At 39.0% G+C, this 24,381-nt stretch overlaps 1 protein-coding gene across 7 annotated transcripts; it reads right to left on the reverse strand.

Moving 5' to 3' along the window:
• Window positions 1–473: 473 nt before the first annotated feature.
• Hikeshi (heat shock protein nuclear import factor hikeshi) lies at window positions 474–24,381 on the reverse strand. 7 transcript variants are annotated; one of them, XM_087656506.1, is made up of 8 exons: window positions 24,199–24,381; window positions 19,289–19,526; window positions 15,857–16,068; window positions 15,625–15,754; window positions 12,745–12,881; window positions 5,972–6,123; window positions 2,469–2,587; window positions 997–1,316 (listed from the first exon to the last, which is right to left on the reverse strand). In XM_087656506.1, the coding sequence occupies exons 6-8, from the start codon at window positions 6,092–6,094 to the stop codon at window positions 1,262–1,264; spliced, it is 297 nt and encodes a 98-aa protein (XP_087512632.1). In that variant the 5' UTR covers window positions 6,095–6,123; window positions 12,745–12,881; window positions 15,625–15,754; window positions 15,857–16,068; window positions 19,289–19,526; window positions 24,199–24,381; the 3' UTR covers window positions 997–1,261. The 7 variants fall into 7 exon arrangements, with proteins under 7 accessions (NP_001013919.1, NP_001385660.1, NP_001385661.1 ...); XM_087656512.1 differs by lacking the exon at window positions 15,625–15,754; XM_087656500.1 differs by having other exon boundaries at window positions 15,625–16,068.

Here is a 24,381-nt window from a genome sequence, read left to right on the forward strand (position 1 = left end):
AAAAAAAGGACTAGAGAGGTGGCTCAGAGGTTAAGAGCACTGACTGCTCTTCCAGAGGTCCTGAGTTCAAATCCCAGCAACCACATGGTGGCTCACAACCATCTGTAATGAGATCTGATGCCCTCTTCTGGTGTGTCTGAAGACAGCTACAGTGTACTCATATATGATAAATAAAAAATAAAATATTTAAAAAAAAAAAAAAAAAGAATTATCTACCAAAACAGGACATAATTAACTCAAGGCTCCAAACTGTTACGGTCCCTCTTTATACAGGGACCCTGTGCTCCTCTGCTGTGCATGTTCCCTGGACGAGTGAGCAGATACACCGGGCTTCCATTACAGTTACGATCTAGGCGGTCGTCAGCCATGCTTCACTAGTATGAATCTTTTCATATGAGACTTCATATGCAAAGGCACAGAGTCCTTTTCTCGCTATATAAGTTTCTACCAACATTAACAATGTTCAATAAAAGTTCACTGGTATTAAACATAGAAAATTTATTAAATAAAAACATATCAATCTGCAGACATAAAAACTCACAACCTACCTTTCTTGATTGAAAAACAACAAACTTGCTAATCTTAAAAAATATTTCCTAAAACAATGTGGTGGTGCATTCTGTAATACCAGCACTCAGGAGCCAGAACTGGGCATCAGGACAACGTATTCTTAGCTACAGAGGGAGTGTGAGTCTAGCCTGGGCCACATGAGGCCCTGTCTCAAAAACAAAACACAAAAAAGAAAGAAAAGAAATACTCCCTGAAGATAATTTTTCTATCTTAAAACACATATTTGACATGTTTTCCAAAAGTCCCCCAATTATGAGAGTTGATTTAAAGTTACCTACATTAGGCAGGGCCTGATGGAGAAGGCCTGTGATCACAGCACTAGTTACTAGCCACCCTGGGCCACATGAGACCCTTAAAACCAAGCAACAAACAAGTTAGCTACTCCAGCAAAGTACTGTGAGAATAAACGAAAGGTTACACAGGCGATGGCATTTCAAATGCTACTGCTGTGAGTAGGATTTATTTTAAGAAATGAACGACAGCTGATACAAAATGTTTGCCTCCAAGAAGTATGTCATACTTACAAGGGAAAAGGTAATTAATATTGAACATTTTCCTTGTTCAACGGTTCTAATTTTTATAAGGGTTTTATAAGTCTCATAGTCACTAAGCAGGTTCTTTTTGAAAGGTAGGCTTCATGACCCATTTGACTTCGTGCCTTTACATGACATGACAAATTATTTTATTCAAATTATGTTTTCCAAAAGAGAGGGTTCTGTGCTAGTCGTCTTTGAAAGTTTTCATACCTAGAAAAGAAAATTCAAATTTGTATAAGAACATTTCAATCACAATTTCATGACATTAAATAACTTTTAATACTTTTATGACATTTCTAAAACACTATGATAAAAAGGAAAGAAAGCAACCCTGGAAGTCATTGTAAGAACAAGAACAGTGACCTGAGGTGAGATGGGGTTGACCGCTCTTGGCAGAGAGCAGCAATCACCTTGACTCTGCAACCAGACAGAGCCAATTCGAGAAAGTCAAGGTACAGAACCATCGCAGAGACTGCAGAGTCCTGAGAGCAATTTGTTCAAAGTCACATCAGCACTGGGACAAAAAGCAAACCCAGTACATTCTGGTGCCCCTCACTGCAGCAGAGTACTACTGCCTACAAAGCTTCCAACATCTCCTCACTGGGACATCCAAAGTGAAAGGAAATCCCTACAAACCAGGAAGTCGGAGAAAAATAATTTAGTACTCATTATGTTCAAGGAGCAGTGAGAACCATGCGATGCTGGTTGACTGGCGATTTTAATATTGTAATTTTTATGTAAAAGAGGATTTTACCTGCATGTATGTATGTGTACCATGTATGTGTATGATATCTACTGGGGCCAAAAATGGACATCAGATCCTTCCTGAAGTTACAAACAGTTTTGGGTGCTGGGAACTGAACCCAGGTCCTCTATAAGAGTAAATGCTCTTGGGGCTGGGGATTTAGCTCAGTGGTAGAGCGCTTACCTAGGAAGCACAAGGCCCTGGGTTCGGTCCCCAGCTCCGAAAAAAAGAACCAAAAAAAAAAAAAAAAAAGAGTAAATGCTCTTAATCATTGAGTCATCTCTCCAGCCCCCTGGTAAATAATGTTTTGGTCCATTGTTCAAGTATCAGTACAGTACTTCTAACTCAACATATACTCTAATAGCGATCCCTAAAGCACAGACAACTATCTTTCCCTATCCCTATGAATTCCTAATGAATGTTATGTAATAGGACATTTAGGGTATGAACTACTCCAGATCTGAATGCTACAGAACAGACATTACCATGCAATAAATGAAAATATGTTGATATCCACAATAAAAGATTATGTTCACCCTCAAAGAAGACATACATTAATAGGCAAAATCTATATAGTTACTAAAGCCTGAATACTAGAGACTGGGATTGGCTCCTACCATTTCAGAACCACATTTGCTGGGATGAACATTTCCGATGGATTTGGTGTCATCTGGGCCTGAGAGAGAGCAAATGATGAAGCAAAATTGTAGAAGTTGTCCAACATCTTCTGTGTGAACTGAAAAGTTAATAGTTGATGTTAGTGAGTTACATTAAATGTGCAGTTGAGATCTCAATACTTTTAGTTTAAAGTTTCCGCGTATTAACCTGGTTTAAGAGGAATATAAGTTCCAAGTCAAATGTGGTGGCACACACTTTTTATTTCAACACTTGAGAGGCGCAGCAGGCAGACTTCCATCAGTTCCAGGCCAGCCGGGTCTACATAGTTGCAGGCTGGCAGTACTACAGAGAGACCCTGCCTACGATGGTCTAATGAGTAAAGCTTTTTCAGTCATAAAGTGATATTTGTCTAGAGAAGTAAGAAAATCTTCCTTTGAACCTTTCCTCTCTGTAATGTGGACCCTTTTTTCCTTCAATCACCACATTTCCATATAAAACAATAACCCCCTCTACAGGGCCTTTGTCTTGACAGAAATATAAAAGCCTAAGTATTATTAGACAAGCTACAACCATGCAGCGGTGGTGCACACATTCTCCCAGCACTTGGAGGCAGCCAGAACTCTGGAGTTCGAGGCCAGCCTGATCTACAAAGCGAGTCCTAGGACAGCCAGGGCTATATAGAGAAACCCTGTCTCAAAAAAAGAAAGGAAGGAAGGGAGGGAAGGAAGGAGGGAGGGAGGAAGGGAGGGATGTGGGTTATGGGGGGACAGGGGAAGAAAAGCTACTGGGTCCCTTTACTGTGAAAGAGAGCAGGATGGCCACAGTATCATTCCATTTCTTCTAGTTGTTAGTCTGACTCTTTTCACTGACCTAAAATTATCAAATCTACTAATATCCTGAAAGCAGAAATTAGAATTAACTAATTCTTAATGAAAATCAAATGGTCTTAAAGGCAATGAACCTTAAAGTAAAGAAATAAAAGGCAATGCTACCTTCCAGGCCAGAGATGGTTCAGAAGGTAAAGGAAGGTACCGTGCAGGCCCTATGGCCTGGATTCTACCACAGGAACCCAGTGTGGAAAGAGAATCAGCTCACAAAAGTTGTCTTCTGACCTCCACAATCACCCCAGCACACATGTGCCCACTAACACACATGTAACACACACAATTAATAGTAATAATAATAAATTTAATAAGAATTATAATAATAAATAATAGTAAATTTAATAATAAATCTTCCCAGCATTACTTTCTCAAAAATACAAAATCAGCTCTGAAAGTTCCTGATACATCTTTTTCACAAAAGGAATTACCTTACTGGGGTTTTAAAATCTGCTCATTTATGGGATGGAAGAAATACAATTCAAAGATCTACCATTAAATCATTAATATCAATAATTAGTAAGATCACTAACCAAAAAGTTACTATTAGAAACAAAGTTTGCAGCAACTCTTCATACCAGCAAAAAGACTTCTTTTTTCCTGTCTTTCCTTTTCTGACACATGTAGACAATTCATAAAGAAAGGTAACTAAAGTCACCCCAAACTAAATGCATAAGTTCATTGCTAAAAATTTTCACAAAATTTAACAAGGTTTTAATCTCTGGAACACAGCACGGTTATTAAAATTATTGGGAAGATTAGACCTATTCTGATGAGGCAGAGGAAGTTGGACTATTAGACATTAAAACTTAACTGGCATCAAATTTCCGTGAGTTCGAGTCCAGCCTGATATAAGGTGAGTTCCAGGACAGCCAAAGCTACACACAGAGAAACCCTGTCCTGAAAAACCAAAAAAAGAAAAAAAGCTGGCAGTTGAGCAGTGGTGGTACACACCTTTAATAACTGCACTCAGGAGGCAGAGTCAAGTGGATCTGTGGTTTGAAGCCAACCAGATCTACGTAGTAAATTCCAGAAGCCAGAGCTACATAGTGAGACCTCGTCTCAAAACAACAAAAAGGGAAATAAAATTTTGGCAAAGGCATGAAAAAAAACTACCTAGAGTAAAAAAAATCCAAAATATAATTGAATATAGGTGACATTATATAGGACAAAGGTGTTGTTTACTCTGGGGTGGGAGGCTAATCATTAATACGATGGGCCAGAAAAAATTAAACAAAGATAATTCAACGCATAAAGAAACTTCAATCTCTTGCTCCGGGCTCTGTCCTCTCACCCTTTCCTTTCTCTCTTCCCATTCCCTTCCCCGCTCTCTTTCCACATGTTTATGGCTCTCTCTCTCTCTCTCTCTCTCTCTCTCTCTCTCTCTCTCTCTCTCTCCCCTTTTTCTCCCCTCCCCATGCCCTGAATAAACTATTCTATACTGTAAAAAAAAAAAAAGAAAGAAAAAGAAACTTCAATATTAACTATAAAAAGAAAACAACCCAAGCAGATTACATGAGACCTGAATAACAAATTTATATTAGAAAAAAAAATTTTTTTCTTTTCTTTTTTTTTTTTCGGAGCTGGGGACCGAACCCAGGGCCTTGCGCTCTACCACTGAGCTAAATTTCCAACCCCAGAAAAAAATTTTTTTAAAAAGAAAAAAAAAAAAAATCAGCAAGCAGAAAGACGAATGGCTACAGAAGAATGTCACAATGGTATGATTTATACTTGCAGACTCTGGGCATAAATTAGAACAGGAAACAAAAAGTATGCTAAAGAGATGGGATAGAGAAGTCCAGGAATTAGTAGATCTGAGAGATATAACAAACAGGGGGTTAGGCTTAAGTCTACAAGGACAGCTGTTACCTTATTCTGTCTACTTTGTATTTATCTGTACTTTAAAAACTGCTTGACACAAAGTAAGTACATAATACAAATTGTGGAATACTAGCTTATTCTCTGTACTTTATATACTTGAAATACTTCATAGTAAAATGTCCAATAAAAACACAAGTGCTTGGGATAGACAGATGGCTCAGTGGTTAAGAGCACTGACTGCTCTCCCAGAGGTCCTGAGTTCAATTCCCAGCAACCACATGGTGGCTCACAACCATCTGTAATGGAATCTCATGCCCTCTTCTGGTGTGTCTGAAGACAGTGACAGTGTATTCATATACATAAAATAAATTTTAAAAAATTCCCACTGCTTTATGCGGAGAGAAGAATGGTGGGTGTAGAGGTTAAGGGAAATGGGGAGGTGTTGGTCAAAGGCATGAAGTGTATGTATGACAGACGATTACACATTGAAAATGTACTGGAAATCCTCTAAACATCAGATCATAAATGCACTTCTACAGTGAGGAATGCAGCATTGTGCAAATGTTATGTAGCTTTAGATATTTCACAAAATAGACACACACCAAAACATTATTTTAAACACCACAGAGGGGCTGGGGATTTAGCTCAGTGGTAGAGCGTTTGCCTAGCAAGCGCAAGGCCCTGGGTTCAGTCCCCAGCTCTGAAAGAAACAAAAAACAAACACCACAGAGATATACAATTTTGTGAACTATACCATAATGGGGGAGGGGCAAAACAGGAATGAAATCTGTGTGCCTCACCTGTGTGAAGGAGTCAACCGAGGACACAGCGGCACTGCCTACGGGAGTCTGCTGAGCCAAACTGTCCAACAACTCCACCGAGATTCCAATCTGGGCAACAGATGGGGTTCGCACAATATTCATGGCTCCAAATGGGTGCTGGCTTCCTTCTCCTGAAAGAAATTTACAGGTGCTACAAATTTCAAGATAACTTGTACTCATGCAAATTCCTCTGCAAATGAGGACTCTCTCCCTTATTTAACACATTAGAAAATATGAAGTTTATCATTATGATTCTGATAACTGAAGATGTCTCACTTTAGGGTCCCTGTTCAGTCATCTACGACAGCTGCTTTGGACCTTAAGGCCTGCTCCCCACTTCACATGTTGCTGCTTTAACTCTGAAAAGCTCCCCGGAAAGGAAACTCATCCTAGCTATCCTCTGATGTGAACCCCCATCTCGCTCTACTATACAAGTCTGTCTAGTAAGTCACACAGCATAGAATAAATATGTCCATCTTACAGATCTCACCACCACACAAAAATAAGTAAGGAAATAAATCTCATGACCAGATCTCTAATGGGTGTTAATGGTCACATTCTCTTCTTTTTCTGCACATGCACATCAAATACAATATTTCAAATCTTGGAACTCTGAAATCTTTAGTGGCTCATAATTTCTTCAAGTAAGGAACATCATCTTCTCTACCCATAATATATAATATGTTCTCATTTTTACATTTATAAACCTTTTTTAAAATGGCCAACTATGGGCCAGTGAGATGGCTCCATAGGTAAAGGGACACACATGGTAGAAGAGAACCAATCCGTACCAGCCTTCCTCAGATGCCCACGTAAGCCCTAGGGAGTACTCGCACAGACAGACAATAAATAATAAATACATATATAAAAATTAAATAAGAGACCCAGCAAGAGCTCAGAAGGTGAAGAGACCTGCCACCAAGTCTAACTGCCCAAGTTCTGCCTTCAGGATCCCCGGGTGAAAGGAGAGTGCCAACTCCCACGGCTGTCCTTTGACATGCTAGGGCACACGAACACACAGGACAACATTAGATACAGAAAATAAAACTACACAACTCTCTAGAATGACCAATTTATGATAGTTGCCATGATTGTCAACTTGGCAGAACCAAGTGAGAAGCATGCATACTTGTGAGGGGTTATCTACATTGGGTTAACTGGGATGGGGAAACCTATGACTGTAGTTTTCTTTCTGTTGCTATGATAAGAGCAACTTAGAGAAGGAAGAGAGATTTCTTTGGCTTATCCTTCCAGGTTCCAGTCCATCATTAAGGGATGTATGACAGGAACTCCAGAAGGAGCTTGAAACAAAAACCACAGGGAAACACTGCTTGCTGCTCTGCTCTCAGGCTCATAGTTAGCTATCATTCTTCCACAGCCAGGGACCACATGCCTCGCCTCAGGAATGCTGCCACCATGGTAAGCTAGGCACTCCTGCATCTACTAATCATCAACCCAATCCCTCACACATGTTGCACACCAACTTCATCTAGAAGGTTTAACGACTCAGAGATCTCCTCTGAGATGACTGTAGGCTGTGTCAACTGAAAATCTTTAAGGTAAATGGGGCACCCAACCATCCTGAATGTGGGAATATTACAAAATGGGCTGGAGTCCTGGACTGGATAAAAAAGGGCTTAGCACAAGCATCTGTCCATTTGTTTGTTTGAGGCAGGGTTCCTCTGTGAAGCCTTGGCTGTCCTCACACTCAGATTCACCTGCATCTGCCTCCCAAATGCTAGGATTAACGGCATGCACCACCATCAAGACCACCTGGCCATTCATTGATTTCTAACTGACTGTGCCTACAATGTGATCAGCTCTCAGGTTCCTGTAGCCATGATTTCCAGACACTACCCCTTCCTCCTTATGTTGCTTTGCTCAGGTGTTTGGTCACAGCCAGTGGTCCAGTAACTAATACAGCAGCCCAATGGCTTTTTGATTTCATGTTTATACTATTTCATTTCAATTACCTTTGTACATAAAGCCATATCAGAGTCTTCACACATATTTTCACCAAATGCTCAAGATGTTACCAAATACTGAATGGTAAGTTCTTCTTAAATGACAGAGTAAAATACCATATTTTGTTTTAGTCCTTAGAAATAGTTCTGTGGGGGCTGGGGATTTAGCTCAGTGGTAGAGCGCTTACCTAGGAAGCGCAAGGCCCTGGGTTCGGTCCCCAGCTCCGAAAAAAAGAACCAAAAAAAAAAAAAAAAAAAAAAGAAATAGTTCTGTGGTCAACCCTTACTTGAAGAAACTCAGCTGAGACTGTCATCTAAAGACCCAGTATCTAAGATTTTGCTAACACAAATCACTCTAGAATGTATTCCTTTTTATTCTTTTATTTCCCTTGGTGTTTCTCTATCTATAAAATTTCCTGTCTATTTCTTTACCATTATGAAAAAAGTCTGAAAAGTATGAACTCCAGATTCTGCTTAATAAAAGCAAAAGGCCATAAAGATCACATCTCCAGTCTCCTTTTATATTTCTTTTAAAGATGGTGTAACTGGAGCTGGGCAGAGTGGCATATGCCTTTAATCCCAGAACATGGAGTGCAGAGGTAGATGGATCTCTGTTGAGTTTGAGGCCAGCCTGACCTATATATTAGAGTTCTGGGACAGCCTGGGCTAAACAGAGACTTTGTCTCAAAAAAAACCAAACCATAGCAAGTGTAAGGCCCTGGGTTCGGTCCCCAGCTCCGAAAAAAAAAAAAAAAAAAAAAAAAAACCAAACCAGACTCCCCCAACCCCCAAAAATATGTTCTATGAAGATTATGTCAGCGCATGGAAAATCTGGCTCACATCTCATTTTGTATGACCTGGAACCTAAGAATATAGTTCCTATGTTTAAAGTTGTCTAAAGAACAATATGCTGGGGCTGGAGAGATGGCTCAGTGGTTAAGAGCACTGACTGCTCTTCCAGAGGTCCTGAGTTCAATTCCCAGCAACCACACGGTGGCTCACAACCATCTGTAATGGGATCCGATGCCCTCTTCTGGTGTGTCTGACAGCCACAGTGTATTCATATACATACATTAAATAAATAAATTTAAATTAAAAAAAGAATAATATGCCATAGAGACCTCCTATAGCCTAGAAAGACTAAAGTATTTACTATATGACCCTTTACAAAAAACGTAGCCAATCCTGCCCTGAGGAATCCATCTCAATCTTCCTATCATATTTCAACCCCTTTTCTTTTAGCACAGTTAGAATAAATGGTGAGCTGAGAGTGAGATAGTTTGAATGCACACTGTGTGAGACTGGAGCAGTCAGACACAGGCAAACTACAGCTTGGACTCTAGAAATGACCTATTGCACTTCTGTAATTGCAAGATAAAAACAAGCTTTAGTCTATTAAAAATGCATTACTACAGGGTTGAAGAGATGGCTCAGTTGGGAAATTGCTTGCCTCACAACCACAAGGCCGAGTTTAAACCCCCGAATACACATAAAGAGCAATGTGTGATGGTTGTAATCCCAGCACTGGCCAGCCAACCTATCATAGTTGGTGAGACACAGGTTGTAGAAGAACCTGTCTCAAAAAATAAGGTGGACATCTCCTAGGAGCAACACCCAAAGTTGTATATGTAAAGGCTCCCTCTGTTCTTTGGAAGACCCGTATACAAGTATAAAATCATGAAACATGACCCATCTACTTAAGTCCTCAAGAGAAAGCCTAAAAAGCTACATACCCTGTTCATATGCCGTATGTGCACAGCAGTCAAGGGGGAAGACTGGAAATGCTATGACAAAGGAAAGAAGTTGCCACACAGTAACATCTGAATACGACAACATATGCTACTAAGTTAGACATCATATATATATACACATATGTGTATGTATATATATATATATATGTGTGTGTGTGTGTGTGTGTATATATATGTGTGTGTGTGTGTATATATATGTAGATGCAAATACAAGTACACTTAAAATCTCTTTGTTCTATATTTAATAGCTTAACAAGTGTGAAAATACATTTTTCACTAACCATTTCAAAAAGTGTATTTTAAGGGTTGGGGATTTAGCTCAGTGGTAGAGCGCTTGCCTAGCAAACGCAAGGCCCTGGGTTCGGTCCCCAGCTCCGAAAAATAGAAAAAAGAAAAAAAAAGTGTATTTTAAAACTTTATTGGTAGTAAATATATTACTTAAATCAAAATATTTAACATATCTGAATTTGGATATTTAAAAATATATGTACAGAAATATCAAACTCTACCAATTTAGGAGATAGTAACAGTTTCTACTCTCAACAAGCTTAAACTTTTAACTGGGGCAATAAAGCTACTTAACTATTCTAAATTAGTATCATTATCTGAATGACTTTTGACTTTGTTTTTGAGATAAGCCCAGACTGGCCTTGAACTCTTGACCTGAGCTTGCCCCCATCTCTATGCTGAGACTACAGTGGTTGGGGGATACCACCATATTCAGTTTCTCTGGTAGTTTCTAATATCCCTTCTAACACTGGCATTTCACAACTCCGAAAATAAAACAACCATTAACTACTCACCAACTGTGACATTTTACATATATCTAATGTATTTTGCATATCTTATATCTGATTCTTGCATTTTGTATATATTACATTTAATGCTTCCAAAACAACTTGCACCGTGGCTAATATTCCCATTTAATGTGAATTCTCCTCTATGGTTAAAGCATCTTGGTCCAGAGAACACAGCCAGTAGTCCCACCTACTCAGGTGGCTGAGGCAGGAAAATCCCTGAGCTCTAAGTTAAGAGCATTTGGGCAGTAGAGCGAGACCCCTGGCAGCTGAGGACAGCAGTGTTCACCTATATTCCAGCTTTTGGAAGGTAGAGAGAGGCAGGAGTTTAAGTCCATTTTTAGCTACATACTGAGTTTGGGGCCAGCAAACCATTTCTCAAAATCAAAATCAACCAGCCAACAAAATTATGGAATTAGGGAAATGGCTCAGAAAGGAGAGATTTGAACTAGATCTAAGGTACCTGTAACTGCAACATGGGGTTGAGGAGCTTAACATACAAAAGATCTCTGGGATCTCTAGCAGGTGGTATTTCAAATTCAGTAAGAGACCCTGCCCCTCAAGAATAAGGAAGAAAGTGAAAAAGACACCCCAAGTCCTGCTCTGGCCTCACAAGTACACACACAGGCAAGTGCACACACATACGTGCCTACACACACACGAAACAGGAAAACAAAAGCAGAGCCCATGTCTTTTTTAAAAAATACATACACCAGTAAGTAGTAGTGGACACCTTTAATCCCAACACTTGAAAGACAGGGACAGACAGATCTCTGTAAGTTCAAGGCCACCCTGATATACATAGCAAGTTCCAGAACAGTCAAGGCTATAAAATGAGAAATGCTGTCTAAAAGAAAGATGCACACCCATATTCCAGCCCATTTTTCTTTGGTGACAGCTTTTTTTTATAGATATTTTAATGTTAGTGTTATTAAAGGCAAAGAAAAGTTAAGCAATTGTACCAGATCAAAGACTAGAGAGGTAATGCAAGTAATATATGATCTGCTTAGATCTTACATGAAGGCCGACAGAACAGTTATAAATGGCATTTTGTGGACAAATGACAAAAACTAGAGCAGATTAGATGAGAGATGCAAATTAGATGAGAATATTGTGTTTGCATTAATGCTGAACTTGATCACACTGTGTTTCTACAGGCAAGATTATGCCATGGAGCTACAAAATACGTGCTCATACACTCAGCAGTGAAGGAGAACAGTAAGCACAACATATTCTCAATACTTTCAGAAGAAAGACAGAAGCCAGGGAGATAGCTCAGCAGGTAAATGCATTTGATTCCTGACAATCTGAACACCTGACAAACCAAGTTCAAGCCCCAGGATCTACATGGTAAAGGAAAGAAACAATCCTCAGCTCCCACACAGGCACCATGGCGCATGCGCGCGCGCGCACACACACACACACACACACACACACACACACGTGTAATACACATAAAAACAAATAAATAAATGTCTTTTGTATCTAGATAATGACAAATATGACCAAAAATGATAAATGTGGAAAGGAGTATAAGGAATCTTTGTACAAGTCTTATATTCTCCACTAATTCCTTTTTTTCTGATGCAGAATTAGGAATGTAAGTCAGTGGTAGAGTGCCTGCCTCACATTCATATCACAAACACAATCCCTAACACACACAAAAAAAAAAAAAAAAAAGTGATTTTTTTTTTTAAAGATCTAAATGTGTGAGCGCCTGCCTGTATGTACCATATGTGTGCATGGAGCCCATGGAGGCCAGAGCAGGGAGGACATCAGATCCTTGGAACCTAGAGTTATAGACAAATTGTGAGCTGAGCTGCCATGTGGGTGCTGAGAACTGAACCCAGGTTCTCTGCGAGTGCTCTTAACCACTGAGCCGTCTCTCCAGCCTCTGGAACTGCTGTTTTAGAAACCTGAGTTTCAAACTAACAGTATGTCATCATTGGGCTTTGGTCAGAACAGTATAAAGGAAAACTCAACTACAAGGCACCTAATTTACTCTGGAGGCCCGGAACACAAAATATAACCCTTCACTAACAACAAGTTTGTAGTTTATAAAACCCTACTACAGTACTTATTCACATAAACACTTGTTTTCTCTTACGCCACAGGCAATTTGAGCAACTTTATTATTCTAATAAGTATAATCACACATTAAAAGTGCTGTAAACACAATGAAAATTTGTCAAGCTCTATGTAAGTGTTTTCATATCTGACCTAAGGTCCTACTCCCCCACCTGCTCTTCCAATCTTGGCCTCTTCTGTTTCCCATTCTCCATATAATTCTCCACTGTAGATGTCACTGGAATGCTCCCTGACTGAGGCATTGCGCTACTTCCTCCTTGTCTCTTGAAACACTTTACAAATAGTTAACCTACAGAGAAAAGGAAGGTTTGAAATTGAACTTTGTGTGTATGAACAGGTATGTGCCTGTGGCTCAACAAACTCTTCAAATAGTATAAGAACCCTGCAGACACTTATCTTTGACAGACAAATGCACATAAACATGAGTAGACATAAATTATTTATATTTTTCTAAGTACTTACTTATCTTTCGCAAGAGAAACTGCTTTCTACTTCCAAATTCAGAATCAAAATTTTAATCCATAATTTTAAAAGTATCACATTCATATTTCTGAATCATCACAAATAAACAACATTTCACTGCATTTCATTACTTACAGCTGCTATGGTTTAACAGGCATTTAATGGGAAAGCGCTTTTCAGTTGTCCCTCTGAATGCTGAGAGCAATATCAAGGTTTCTCAAGATTCTTAATATTAATACCACAAAGGATAAATACCACTTTCAAAACTCGGATATGACATTTAAAGAAACAATTGAAAAAAGGAATAATTGGTGTTAAAATAAAGCTTGAGATAAAATAGATATATGTGGAAATTAATTTTGAATTCTTAAAGAGTATTTTTTATGTTAATGAGAATATTATAGCCAGTAAAAGGACTTTATTGACATAATTAAAGATGTAGTCCACTAAGACAATTCTCAGGACACCTAGAAATGAAATGCTTTGGTGGACCAAACTAAGTCAAAATAAAAGTACGTAAATAGCTTTTGCCTATGTTATTTGATTTGGAAAATGAGGGAACTCCAAACGTTAGAGAAAATAGGCAGCGTATCTCAACAGAGCATCTGGCTTCCCACTGTCTGACTTCTTTGATGCCTATCAAGAACACCAATGTTGGCAGGGCATGGTGGCACATGCCTTTAGTTCCAGAGAGGCAGAAGCAGGCCGATCTTTGTAGTTCAATGCCAACATGGTCTACATGATAAGTTTCAGGACAGCCTGAGCTATGTAGAGAGACCCTGTCTCAAAGACAAAATAAAAAAAAATACCCCACCACTAATGTTAAACTTTAGTATAAAAACAGTAAGAACTGAGACAAATATTTTTAATTCAAAATAATCAAAAATATTTTGTCCAAAATTTGTCATCATATTCAGAATTGTACTAAATGAACCAACACACAAGGAAGACTGAAGATGAGATATAAAAATTAAATTTCACTGCATAGTCACCAATATATACAGATATTTACTTCTAGATTAAATCATGGAATGTTGTAAAAAAAAAGTGAATGGTAAACTCTAGGGAAAAGAAATACAGCTTATGGATAAACTTTAAAATATTCATAAAAAAGAATGCCAAAGATAGGAGAAAATAAAGTAAAAATGTTAAAGCCAACCAAGCAAATACTAACCCTGAGCTGATCTACACTGGTTATTAGAAAGCTGCTGGTTCTAAGAATAATCCCGGCCACAACCACCCGAAGCTACTTCAGCAACTCTCCTCCCAGCCTTGGCTTGATTGGCTAGCTTTGCTCGACCTAATCAAGCTTAAAACTCTGGGCTTAAAGTAGTATCCCAAAGATTAAAAAATATGAACCTATTACAAAGGTGAGTCCAACCTTCACCCTAAGCAACACTTTGAGTCTGTGTATAAAATTAGCCAGTAAACTTCTGGCTTTCAACTGGCACACAACCCAACCTACAACTTTACACTTAGGGCTCTACACAGGCTTCTCAACTCCAAATCCAAAGCATTCTTTCTTCCCACAATTCATTGTCTTCTTCCTATACTGCTTACTACTACAAATACGGACCAACATAAATCCAGTCGTTTTCCAAGTCAGTTTCTATTGTTTAAAAAAACAATATAAAAATATCTATTTCCGTGTTATTTCTATTCTTTTAAACCAAAAAATACAGTCCAGAGAGATGGCTCAGTAGGTAAAGGCCTGATAACCCAAGTTCCATAACTTGTATCCACATGGTGAGAACCAAATTCCAAAAGCTGCCCTCTGCATGTTTGTGCCTGCACACATATATGTACATTTCTTTTTAATTAAAAGTTTGTAACAAATAGTAATTTATCTTTCTATTTCACTAGCCCTCCCAAGGAATACCTGAATGTACTCAATGACAGCACGATGTGCTCCTGCTGTCTTTTAAACACGTGCTGGAACTACTGGACATCCATGTCCAAAGAATTAAAAAGAAAGACTTTCGAAACATATCCTGAGCTGGACAGAAAACAAAACTCATGATTCATACACTACACCAAAATGTAAACATCTATTAAATACACATACCGCAAAAAAAAAAAAAAAAGGAATCAAAGACAAAGAAAAAAGGTGTTTTCAGATCATAAATCTGAAAAAGAACACATATCGACAATTCTCAAGACTCTAATTTCCTGGAAGTAGAAGTAGCAGAATATGCTGTCATCCAGCACCTGGGAGGCAGATGCCAAAAAATCGCCAGTTGAAAAGCTTCCGAAACTACGTGGCAAGCTCTCCTGACTACAGAGGAAAGGAACAGGAAGAAGAGCAAAAGAGAGAAAGAGACAGGGAAGAGAAAAGAGGGGGAGATCTCTGAAGAAAAAAAAAGCAAAGATCTGAGCCGGGCATAGGGGTGCACAGCAGAGACCACCATGTCCTTCAAAGTAAGTTTCCAGGACAGTTAGGGCTACACAGAAATCCTGTCTTTGAATGAAAAAAAAAAAAAGGCACATGAAAAAGAATTCTCAGTATCATAACACATTTGAAAAATGTTCACTAAAACCACAATGAAGAGTCAGGATGTAGTGGTGGATACCTTCAATCCTAATGCTCGGGAAAAAGAGGCAGACAGATCTCTAAGATCTCTGAGTTCAAGGCCAGCCTGATCAACTGTGAGTTCCAGAACACCAGAGCTGCTGTTCCAGAGCTGTTCCAACTGAGAAACCCTGTCTCAAAAAATGAGGAAAAAAAAGAAAGAAAAGAAAAGTAAAATCCACAGTGAGGTAGTACCTCTAAAATAATACTAGCAAGGCTAAGGCCGATCATACCAAGGGTTGGCAAAAAGAGGGTAGATTCGTCAACAGCAAAGTATCCAAGTACATGGATTAGAGAGATGGCTCGGCGGTTAAGAGCACTGACTGCTCTTCCAGAGGTCCTGAGTTCAATTCCCACCAACCACACCATGGCTTACAACCATCAGTAAAGGGATCTGATGCCCTCTTCTGGTGTGTCTGTAGACAGCTACAGTGTACTCATATACCTAAAATAAATAAATAATAAAAATAAAAATAAAAAATTAAAGTATTCAAGTACTGTATTATCCAGCACTGCACACCTTGATGCTTACCCAAAAGTAAATATCATATAAATACATATGTATGTTCATATACACATTTACAAAAATTATTTTTTTATTTATGCTACAGTATAGAGGTATGGAGGTCAGAGTCCAAAGTCAGGGGTCAGACGACAACTTGCAGAAGTTAGTTTTCTCTTTCTACCATGTGGGTCCTAGAAATTGAATTCGGACCATCAGGCTGATGGCAAGTGCCTTTACCTACTGAGCAACTGTAAGACTAGAAAACCCTAACTGTTCATTAAGCCGTCAATGATAAGTCAGTCCCCAACAGTGGTGCACACCTTTAATCCCAGCTCTTCAGAGTCAGAGGCAGGTTGATCTTAGTGAGTCCTGGGCCAATCTACTTTACATAGTTGATTCCAAATCAACCAAGGAAACCAAAGGGAAGAAAAAAAAAAAAAACAAAGAAAAAACTCAGGGGAGAAAAGAGGGAGTAAATAATAAACTTTAGTATGTGTTCGACATCAATAGAATGGTACATAGCAATGAACTGTCTGCGTAATGTAAAAAAAAGCACAAACAATGTAATGGTTCCTAACAGAAATGCCACACTTCAGCTTTGTTTGATACGCAATTCTATTAATAAAGCTTATAATCTTGTATCAAACAAGAAAAGGAATAAACTAGTGATACACACTATAATATACATGATTCCAAAATTAATTGTGCTCAATTAAAGAAGCTACCACCTGAAAAAGTTCACATTATACGGTATCATTTATATAATTCTAGAAAATACAAATTCTTTCATGATATCAGAAAATAGGTCAGTAGTCGCCTACACTTGCAGACAAGGTGAGGCAAGACTACAGGGTCCACAGCGACAGTCCCAGCGACAGGGTCCCAGGACAGTGAGTGAAGAACATGAGAGTCAAGACAGAATGTCACACATAACACTGAAGAGCTTCAGAAATCACAAGGAGGTGACAGGATAGCTGAAAAGAACAGGGAATGAAAGAATATGCAATGGAGAGGAGCGTGTAGTGTGAGCACAGGGGAACAGAATTCTAACCAGCAAATGACATCAGCCAGGCGGCCCTGATGAAGTCCTACTACAGGACGTACAATTCCCTGGGCCCTAACTCTGGGTGAGTAAGTCGGTGTAAGGAGATCCCACTGAGGGGCTGGTCAACACTGTGCTGCTTGGACTTGAAGTGTTCTGACCACTGAGGTATACATTCCTAGCCTTTTTTAAAAAAGAAGATTCTCAAAATTTATCTTTCAAAGACAGATAATTAACATATTTATAGATTACTTGTGATTCAGGACTCTGTATCCAGTCATATCAAAATAAAGAAGTGAATAGGAATTTAAACCAAATAAAGGGGTCATTTTTAAAGCTGGATGATGAGAATGTTTTATTTCATATAATACTGTATAATTGAAAATTCTTATAATGAAAAGTACAATAGCATTTCAATTTACTTTGTTTCTTCTATGCAGATATTAAGGATAATTATTCAACTTATTCACAGTAAGTCTATTTCGAACTTCCATTTACTCGTCAATTGTTTGCATTTGTAGTACACAAACTTTGTATAACATTATCAAATAGGTCTATACCTTAAGCACATAAAGAACTGGTGACCTATTAACAATATCCACTCAATTTATGATCCACACCTACTATCCTTGCCATACACACTTGCCTTATGCTATTGTGCACATAGCATACTCTCAAACTTTGACTTATCCCTTCATCTAGAAATTGTCCCCACTCCTAGGAGAGAATGCCAACAGGCCTCAGGCCTAACAAACTCTTCCCAAGAGCAACAATACATCTCTTCAGGGAACATCCCAACCACCCAGAGCTCATCACTCTTTTCTCCTCTCCCCAGCACTCTTCCCAGTCACAGCTACTTTCTACTCTTTTTCTTTAACAGACTGAAATGTCTCAAGTCTTTTTGTACTGTGGTATGTGAGTATGAACCCGGGATCAAACTCATGCTCTCAGGCTTGCATGCTAAGTGCTTATACTGGCCAAGTCATCTTGCCAGCTCTTTGCTCTTCTAAATAATGACCTACATAAGTGTCTTCCTTTATAAAGACACATTACTGAAATCAAGAATGCAAGTGTTATCTTTAAACCACCATAGCAGGTGTCTATTTGTTAAGTATGTAAACATGTTGTCCACACTGCCTAAATTGCTTTTGCTTGGCCTCCATGTGTAATTTCTACAAAAAACACATCCATCTAGCTTTAAGAGAAACAAAGACTCAGCAGCAGAAAATGGTATCCAATCCAAGCTTGTTTTCATAATTCCTTCAAAAAAATACTTCAAAGATTATGCCCCCTCATTGTTAACAGAACCAAAAGAATGTTAGCGATCAGACAAAGAGTTGAAAACAATTGTGTGTGTACATGCAAGTTCATGTGTGTGAATATGGGTGTGAACGTTCACTTATATAAGTATGTGAATACACAAGGAAGCAAATATTCACATGTACATGTTAAAGTGCATGTGTGATGTACATGAACATGTATGTAGAGGGTAAAGGTCAATCTTAGGTGTTATTCCTTGAGACAGTCCACACTGTTTATGGCCAGATTTCTCCTTGGCCTGGAGCTTGCCACTCTGGCTAGACTGCCCAGCAAACCACCTGGGTACACCTGTCTCTGCCTCCTTAATGCTGAGATGACAATCACATACCACCACATCTTACTTTTTATATGTTTGCACAGAGAGTGATAGAGAGAGAGAGAGAGAGAGAGAGAGAGAGAGAGAGAGAAAGCACATGAGCGAGAGCACTACCAACTGAGCCATGTAAGAGTTCAAACTTTTAATGAAGAATTCCAATTGTTGTAATTCTATTTGTACTTAAGACAGATAGGCATATTATAAAATCTGAAGAAAAGTCCTTTATTAAAATGCTCAAGAACTGAAAAAAGTCCAAAGTAAACAGTGACAGTGGCTTCCTTCAGGGCCAAAAGGCAAGTAAGGCATGGCTAAGCAGCTTTTACTTACTACTTATCAAATGTTTCTATGTCAACTGTTCTTACAAAAAGAATGTTATACACTACTGTTACGCAGAAAAACGTGATGGAACCTTAAAAAGCTGTACTTCATGTTACTGTTTACGAAAAAGCTTAACTATGACACTATTTGAATGTTACTCTTACCAGATTTAAGACCTGATATTTTGAAGATGGCACTTGGCTTCCCATTCGTGACAAATCCTAGGAGCTGCCATACTGGCACCCCATTTGAATCAGGATAGGAAAAGTAGACAGATCCTCCCATCCCCTCAGGAAATGGGATTGTTCCCAGCATAAAAACCACAACATGGTTGATATTTTCATAATCAGGCAAGTCAAAAACAAATTTATCCTCTGCCACTTGCTGTGCAGCTGTTTGCACCTAGAAAATAAAGAACCAGTCTTAGTTCCAGAGTTTGATGAGTTACTATATAACCTTTAATACTGCTACAAACTGTCACCAGTATGGCCATTACATTTAATATAATTTTGTTAGCAGAATTACAAAACCACCAAATAAACAAATCAAAAAATAAAATCCAAAACCAAATATTTAGCCTTAAAATGCTCATTTAAAAATACTGCCACATTCTCTCAACAGCTCCCTGAATGAGTTTTTACCTACGAAAACAAATAACTATGGTTTAAGAACTGTGTTAAGAATGAGCACATAGTGGCACATGCCTAGAATCCCAGGACCTGGGGGGTCATTCTCAGCTACATAGCAAGTTTGAGGCTGCCTGGACCACATGAGATGTTGTCTCAAATACAAAAGCCTTGTAAAAGTGAGAAAGAGTGAGACACTGAATCACAAACCAGCCTGTATGGGACTGACTTAGGCCCTCTACACATATGGTACAATTGTGCAGCTTGGTCTTCATGTGGGACTCCTAACAGTGGGAGCAGAGGCTGTCTCTGACTCTGTCGCCTGCTTCTGGGACCCTTTCCTTCCATTGGGAAATCTAATCATATTGCAACTTAATACGGCATGACTGGTTGATGTCCATGGGAGGTCTGCCCTTTTCTGAAGAGAAATGGAGGATGGATAGGATGGGAGTTGGGGTGGGGGTGGAAGGAAAGGGGAAAAAAGGTATGTTCACAGGAACACTACTAGATTTTATCCTCAATCTGAAGGACAGAGGGTCAGGTAATTAAAATGGGTACTCAATTATTCTAAGTTTCTAGATTTGTAAATTCATCCACTAAATTTATTTATAACCCAAAGCCAAGGCTTGTAGGATTTCTTCCATCACTGACCAATACTCTCTGGGGCAGAACAATAAAACAACACATTAAGTTGCCTTATCAAAACCATTTCCAGCTAAAATGGAACAAGGCTGTGTAGCGCCTTCTTGTCTCAGCCCCTATGTGTTAACAAATGTCCTTTCTGCAATCTTTTTAGTGCCTTGCTTTCCACTTTGTGCTTTTGTTGTGATTTTGATATTTAAAATGGTCACACTTTATAAAGTACTTCTAATGTTTCTAATTGCAAAACAACTATGAAATGCCTCCATGTAAAAAATACATTGTTATACTTTTCTTCAGGTATGAGGTATAATGGTGTTAAGCCATGAGTTGAGTACTAATCAACAATGGTTTTTGTTGGAAACAGATACTGCTATGTAACCCTGGCTGCCCTGGTACTGGCTTATATAAATCACCCACACCCCTTCTGCTAGTCAAGAATGACAGTTTAACTCTCCAGTCTGAAGTGTGTTGAGATTATAGTTATATACTATCAGTCCAGATCTATAATACATGTTTTTAAAGACAAATATATAGGAAATAAAGTCATGACATGATGTTTAAAAGAAAATGCTAGGAAGTGGGAGGGGAAACTGGGATGTATATAACTTAATTAAAAATAAAAAATATAAAAAATGCTGAAACAAAAGGTTCTCAGAAACCAGAGGTCCTCAGGAATCTAATCCTTAACTAGTTGCAAAGATTAGCATTTACCACTGAGTCTTCGAACTAAAGAAAACCTTACTTTTGAAAAGCTTAAGATTCGGTACTAGCACATACATCCTAGAAAGAGACAGGAAAATCATTATCATGGGCAACCTAAGCTTACATAGCAAGTTGGAAGCCACCATGAGATACCGTGTGGTGAAGTCAGGGCTGTTGGTTCCAGTACATAAAGTTCTGTCTTTATTACATACTGATACTGCTGAATTAATATCTATCATTAAAAAATAGCAATTCTGAAGAGGACTCAGGTAAACTGAGGTAAACTTGAGGTAAACAAACTGTCTAAATTTTAGCTTATATGGGATTCTTTTAGGTTATTTAATTGCTATTCATCAAAACAAATCTACATCACTACAATTATTCTGAAGACTAAACATTTAATTGATTGATTTCTATTTAGACTCAGGGTTTCTCTAGGTAGCTTTGACTATCCTAGCTAAAACTCACTCTGTGGACTAGGCCTGGCTCTGCCTCCTGAATGCTGGGATTAAAGGTATATGCCCTACTCAAATCTTGAATCCTTAATGCCCGAATGTAACTAATTTTCTGTGCCCAGTATTTGCTGCTACCTAAATGCTTACTTTTTCTTCTCTATAATTAATTGTCTATTTTACCCATACAAGCAACCTTAAAAACTTAATTTTATAAGCTAAACACCTGTAAACTAAACGAAACCAAATCTCAAGATCTTAAGGCGGAGTTTCAGGGGCTCATATAGCTCACACGAGCCTCAAACTCAGCAAAGGATGACCTTCAACTCCTAATCCTCTGCTTCTATTCACTGATGTCAGATTTACAAGTACAAGTAACTGTACTTGACTGGGGCTGAGTGTATACGGTCAAGCTCTGATTCCCTTTTAAGAAATTTACTGACCCAACTTAAAATTTTCCACCATAAAAATTAAATAAAACAAAAAGCAAAAATATAATCCAAAACTTCCTGTAGTGCTAAATTCAATGTTACCAAGTTTTAGCGAATATATTTCTTAGAAGGCATGAGAAATTATGTATTCAAAGGTATGGAAATAACCATAAGGCAAAATAAGTATTTGTTTCAACTTTTATTGCACAGACAAAAGACATTCTGTAAATTTGTACCCACATTCCAATCCCCTTTTAAAGACAGGATATAATTCATGTGGCTCACATTGGCCTTTAGTGATCTATGTAGTCAATCAAGACCAACCTCAAACTACTGTCTCCACCTCCCAAGTGCTAAGACGACAGTGATGTACCATCATATCTAACTAGACAGTCTAATCCTTGACCTTAATTAAAACAAACAAAAATGGGGCGCAGAACCTTTCCTTTCTTTGGGTTCTTTTTCCTTAAAGAAAGAAACTAAGGGCTGTGGCTTTTAATTCCAGCACTGGGGAGGCAGAGGCAGACAAGTCTGAGTTTGGGGCTAATCTATTCTACAGAGCAACTTCCAGGACAGTTGGAACGACACAGAGAAATAAAAGGGAAAAGAAAAAACTCAAAGAATGAAAATTAGGTTTGTAAATTTCAATAGGTGGCTTTTCTAGCAAAAGAATGTAGTTAAGTTCTGAGACGTTAGTATGCCTCTCTGTCCTTCATTTTCATTCATGTCTAATGATATACAATCCAAAGCCAAAAAAATCTTGAAGAAATTATCCAATGGATTGATGTTGGGCAAATAAAGCAGATAGCTCTAAATTCCCTTCCAGATGACTTCACAACATAACACCCATGGTACTAGAGTTTGAACCCATATCTTCAGCTTACAACAATTCTGAGCTGGATGTGGTGGCACACACCTTTAACCCCAGCACTTGGAAACAGGCCGATCTCTGAGTTCAAGGCCATCCTGGTCTGCAGAGTCCTAAGACAGCCATGGGAACACAGAGAAGCCCAGTCTCAAAAAAGAAAGGAAAAAAATACTTTTACTACTGAACTATATATACTCCCAACGCCCTTTTTTTTCCCCCTTGCAACTGTGATCCTCCTCGCTCAGCCTTTTGAATAGTTGGAATTACAGGTGTAAGACACCAAGCTGGGCTTTATTAATGGCAGACATCTGAGTAACGCGTTCTTCTCAAATTGTTTCTTTCATCTTCCAACCCCAGAGGTCCCACTGGGCCATTCCAAAAGTAGCTCACCAGTGTTGCCACTACCCTACCGCCACAGGAGCCTCCCATTAACTGGAGACAGAAGTCCGTGGTTCCTTGGAACCACGTGTTTTCTTAAGAGCAGCGTGTACAGAATACATTATCAAAGGCTGGTGAAAACGGAGTAGAGCTTACCACGCGCTAGGCACAATTTAACAAAGAGGCTGCAATATTTAACAAAGCAAGGAGAAATGAAACAAAGAAAAATCACTCTGAAGAGAAAGGAGTCACATCTCAGGACGGATATATGGATGGTTTCTACAGGAGCAAACAAGATTCACTCTGGATTATTCCTCAGCTACTCCCGGCACTCATTTCATTTAATTCTAAGACTCTGGCTAAGCAAGGGCATCTCTTTTGACCAAAAAAAAAAGCATTATTATACTCGAATCTTTTAGTTATCACAGATATGGCTCACATCTAAATTTCAATCATTCTATTAGCAACTTGCAGTTATTTTATTTTAAATTGGGTCAGTAAACTTCTAAAAGAGGACCTTCCAAAGATACCGACAAACCCTCATTGCACCGGCAATTGAAATTTTTCGAAAAACACTTAGTTTTAGATTACAAATCTCAGCTCTATTTCTAAGTGACATTATCAATTTAAGCGACTAATTACACTATCTATTAGAGTGGAAGTTCCTGAGCTGCAAAGAGAAAATTACTATCTCACGAGTTACCACAGTTACAGCAAAATGCCGTACAGAAGGCTGAAATAACAAGTAATTACAGCACTCAACCCAGCAGGTGGAACAAAATGCGCACTCAGTAATATGCAGCAATATCCTGACAGCCTCTCAAACATATCTAAGAGTTGGGCAAGCGTCCCATTCGCAGTCGCACACGCCCAGAAGAATGACCAGGTTTCCCCGCGTTCCTAACGTCGTGCACCGTGCCACCACCCAGCTCTCAGTCACCGACCCCTTCCTGCCACCGCCCGGGCCATCCTCACCAGCCTCCCCGCCACCAGGCAGCCAAACATGGCAGCGCCCTCGGCGCCTCTGCTCGGCCAGCGGGCACCTCAGGCCGGACACCAGGAATTCCGCAGCCACTGTCCTAATTGAACTCAAGAACCTTCCAGAATTTGCAGGAAGGAACGTGCCCCTCCACTACATAGCAACACGGGAACGCATCT

Source organism: Rattus norvegicus, chromosome 1, assembly GCF_021556685.1.
Source record: "Rattus norvegicus strain SHRSP/BbbUtx chromosome 1, alternate assembly SHRSP_T2T, whole genome shotgun sequence".
Taxonomy (NCBI): Eukaryota; Metazoa; Chordata; class Mammalia; order Rodentia; family Muridae; genus Rattus; species Rattus norvegicus.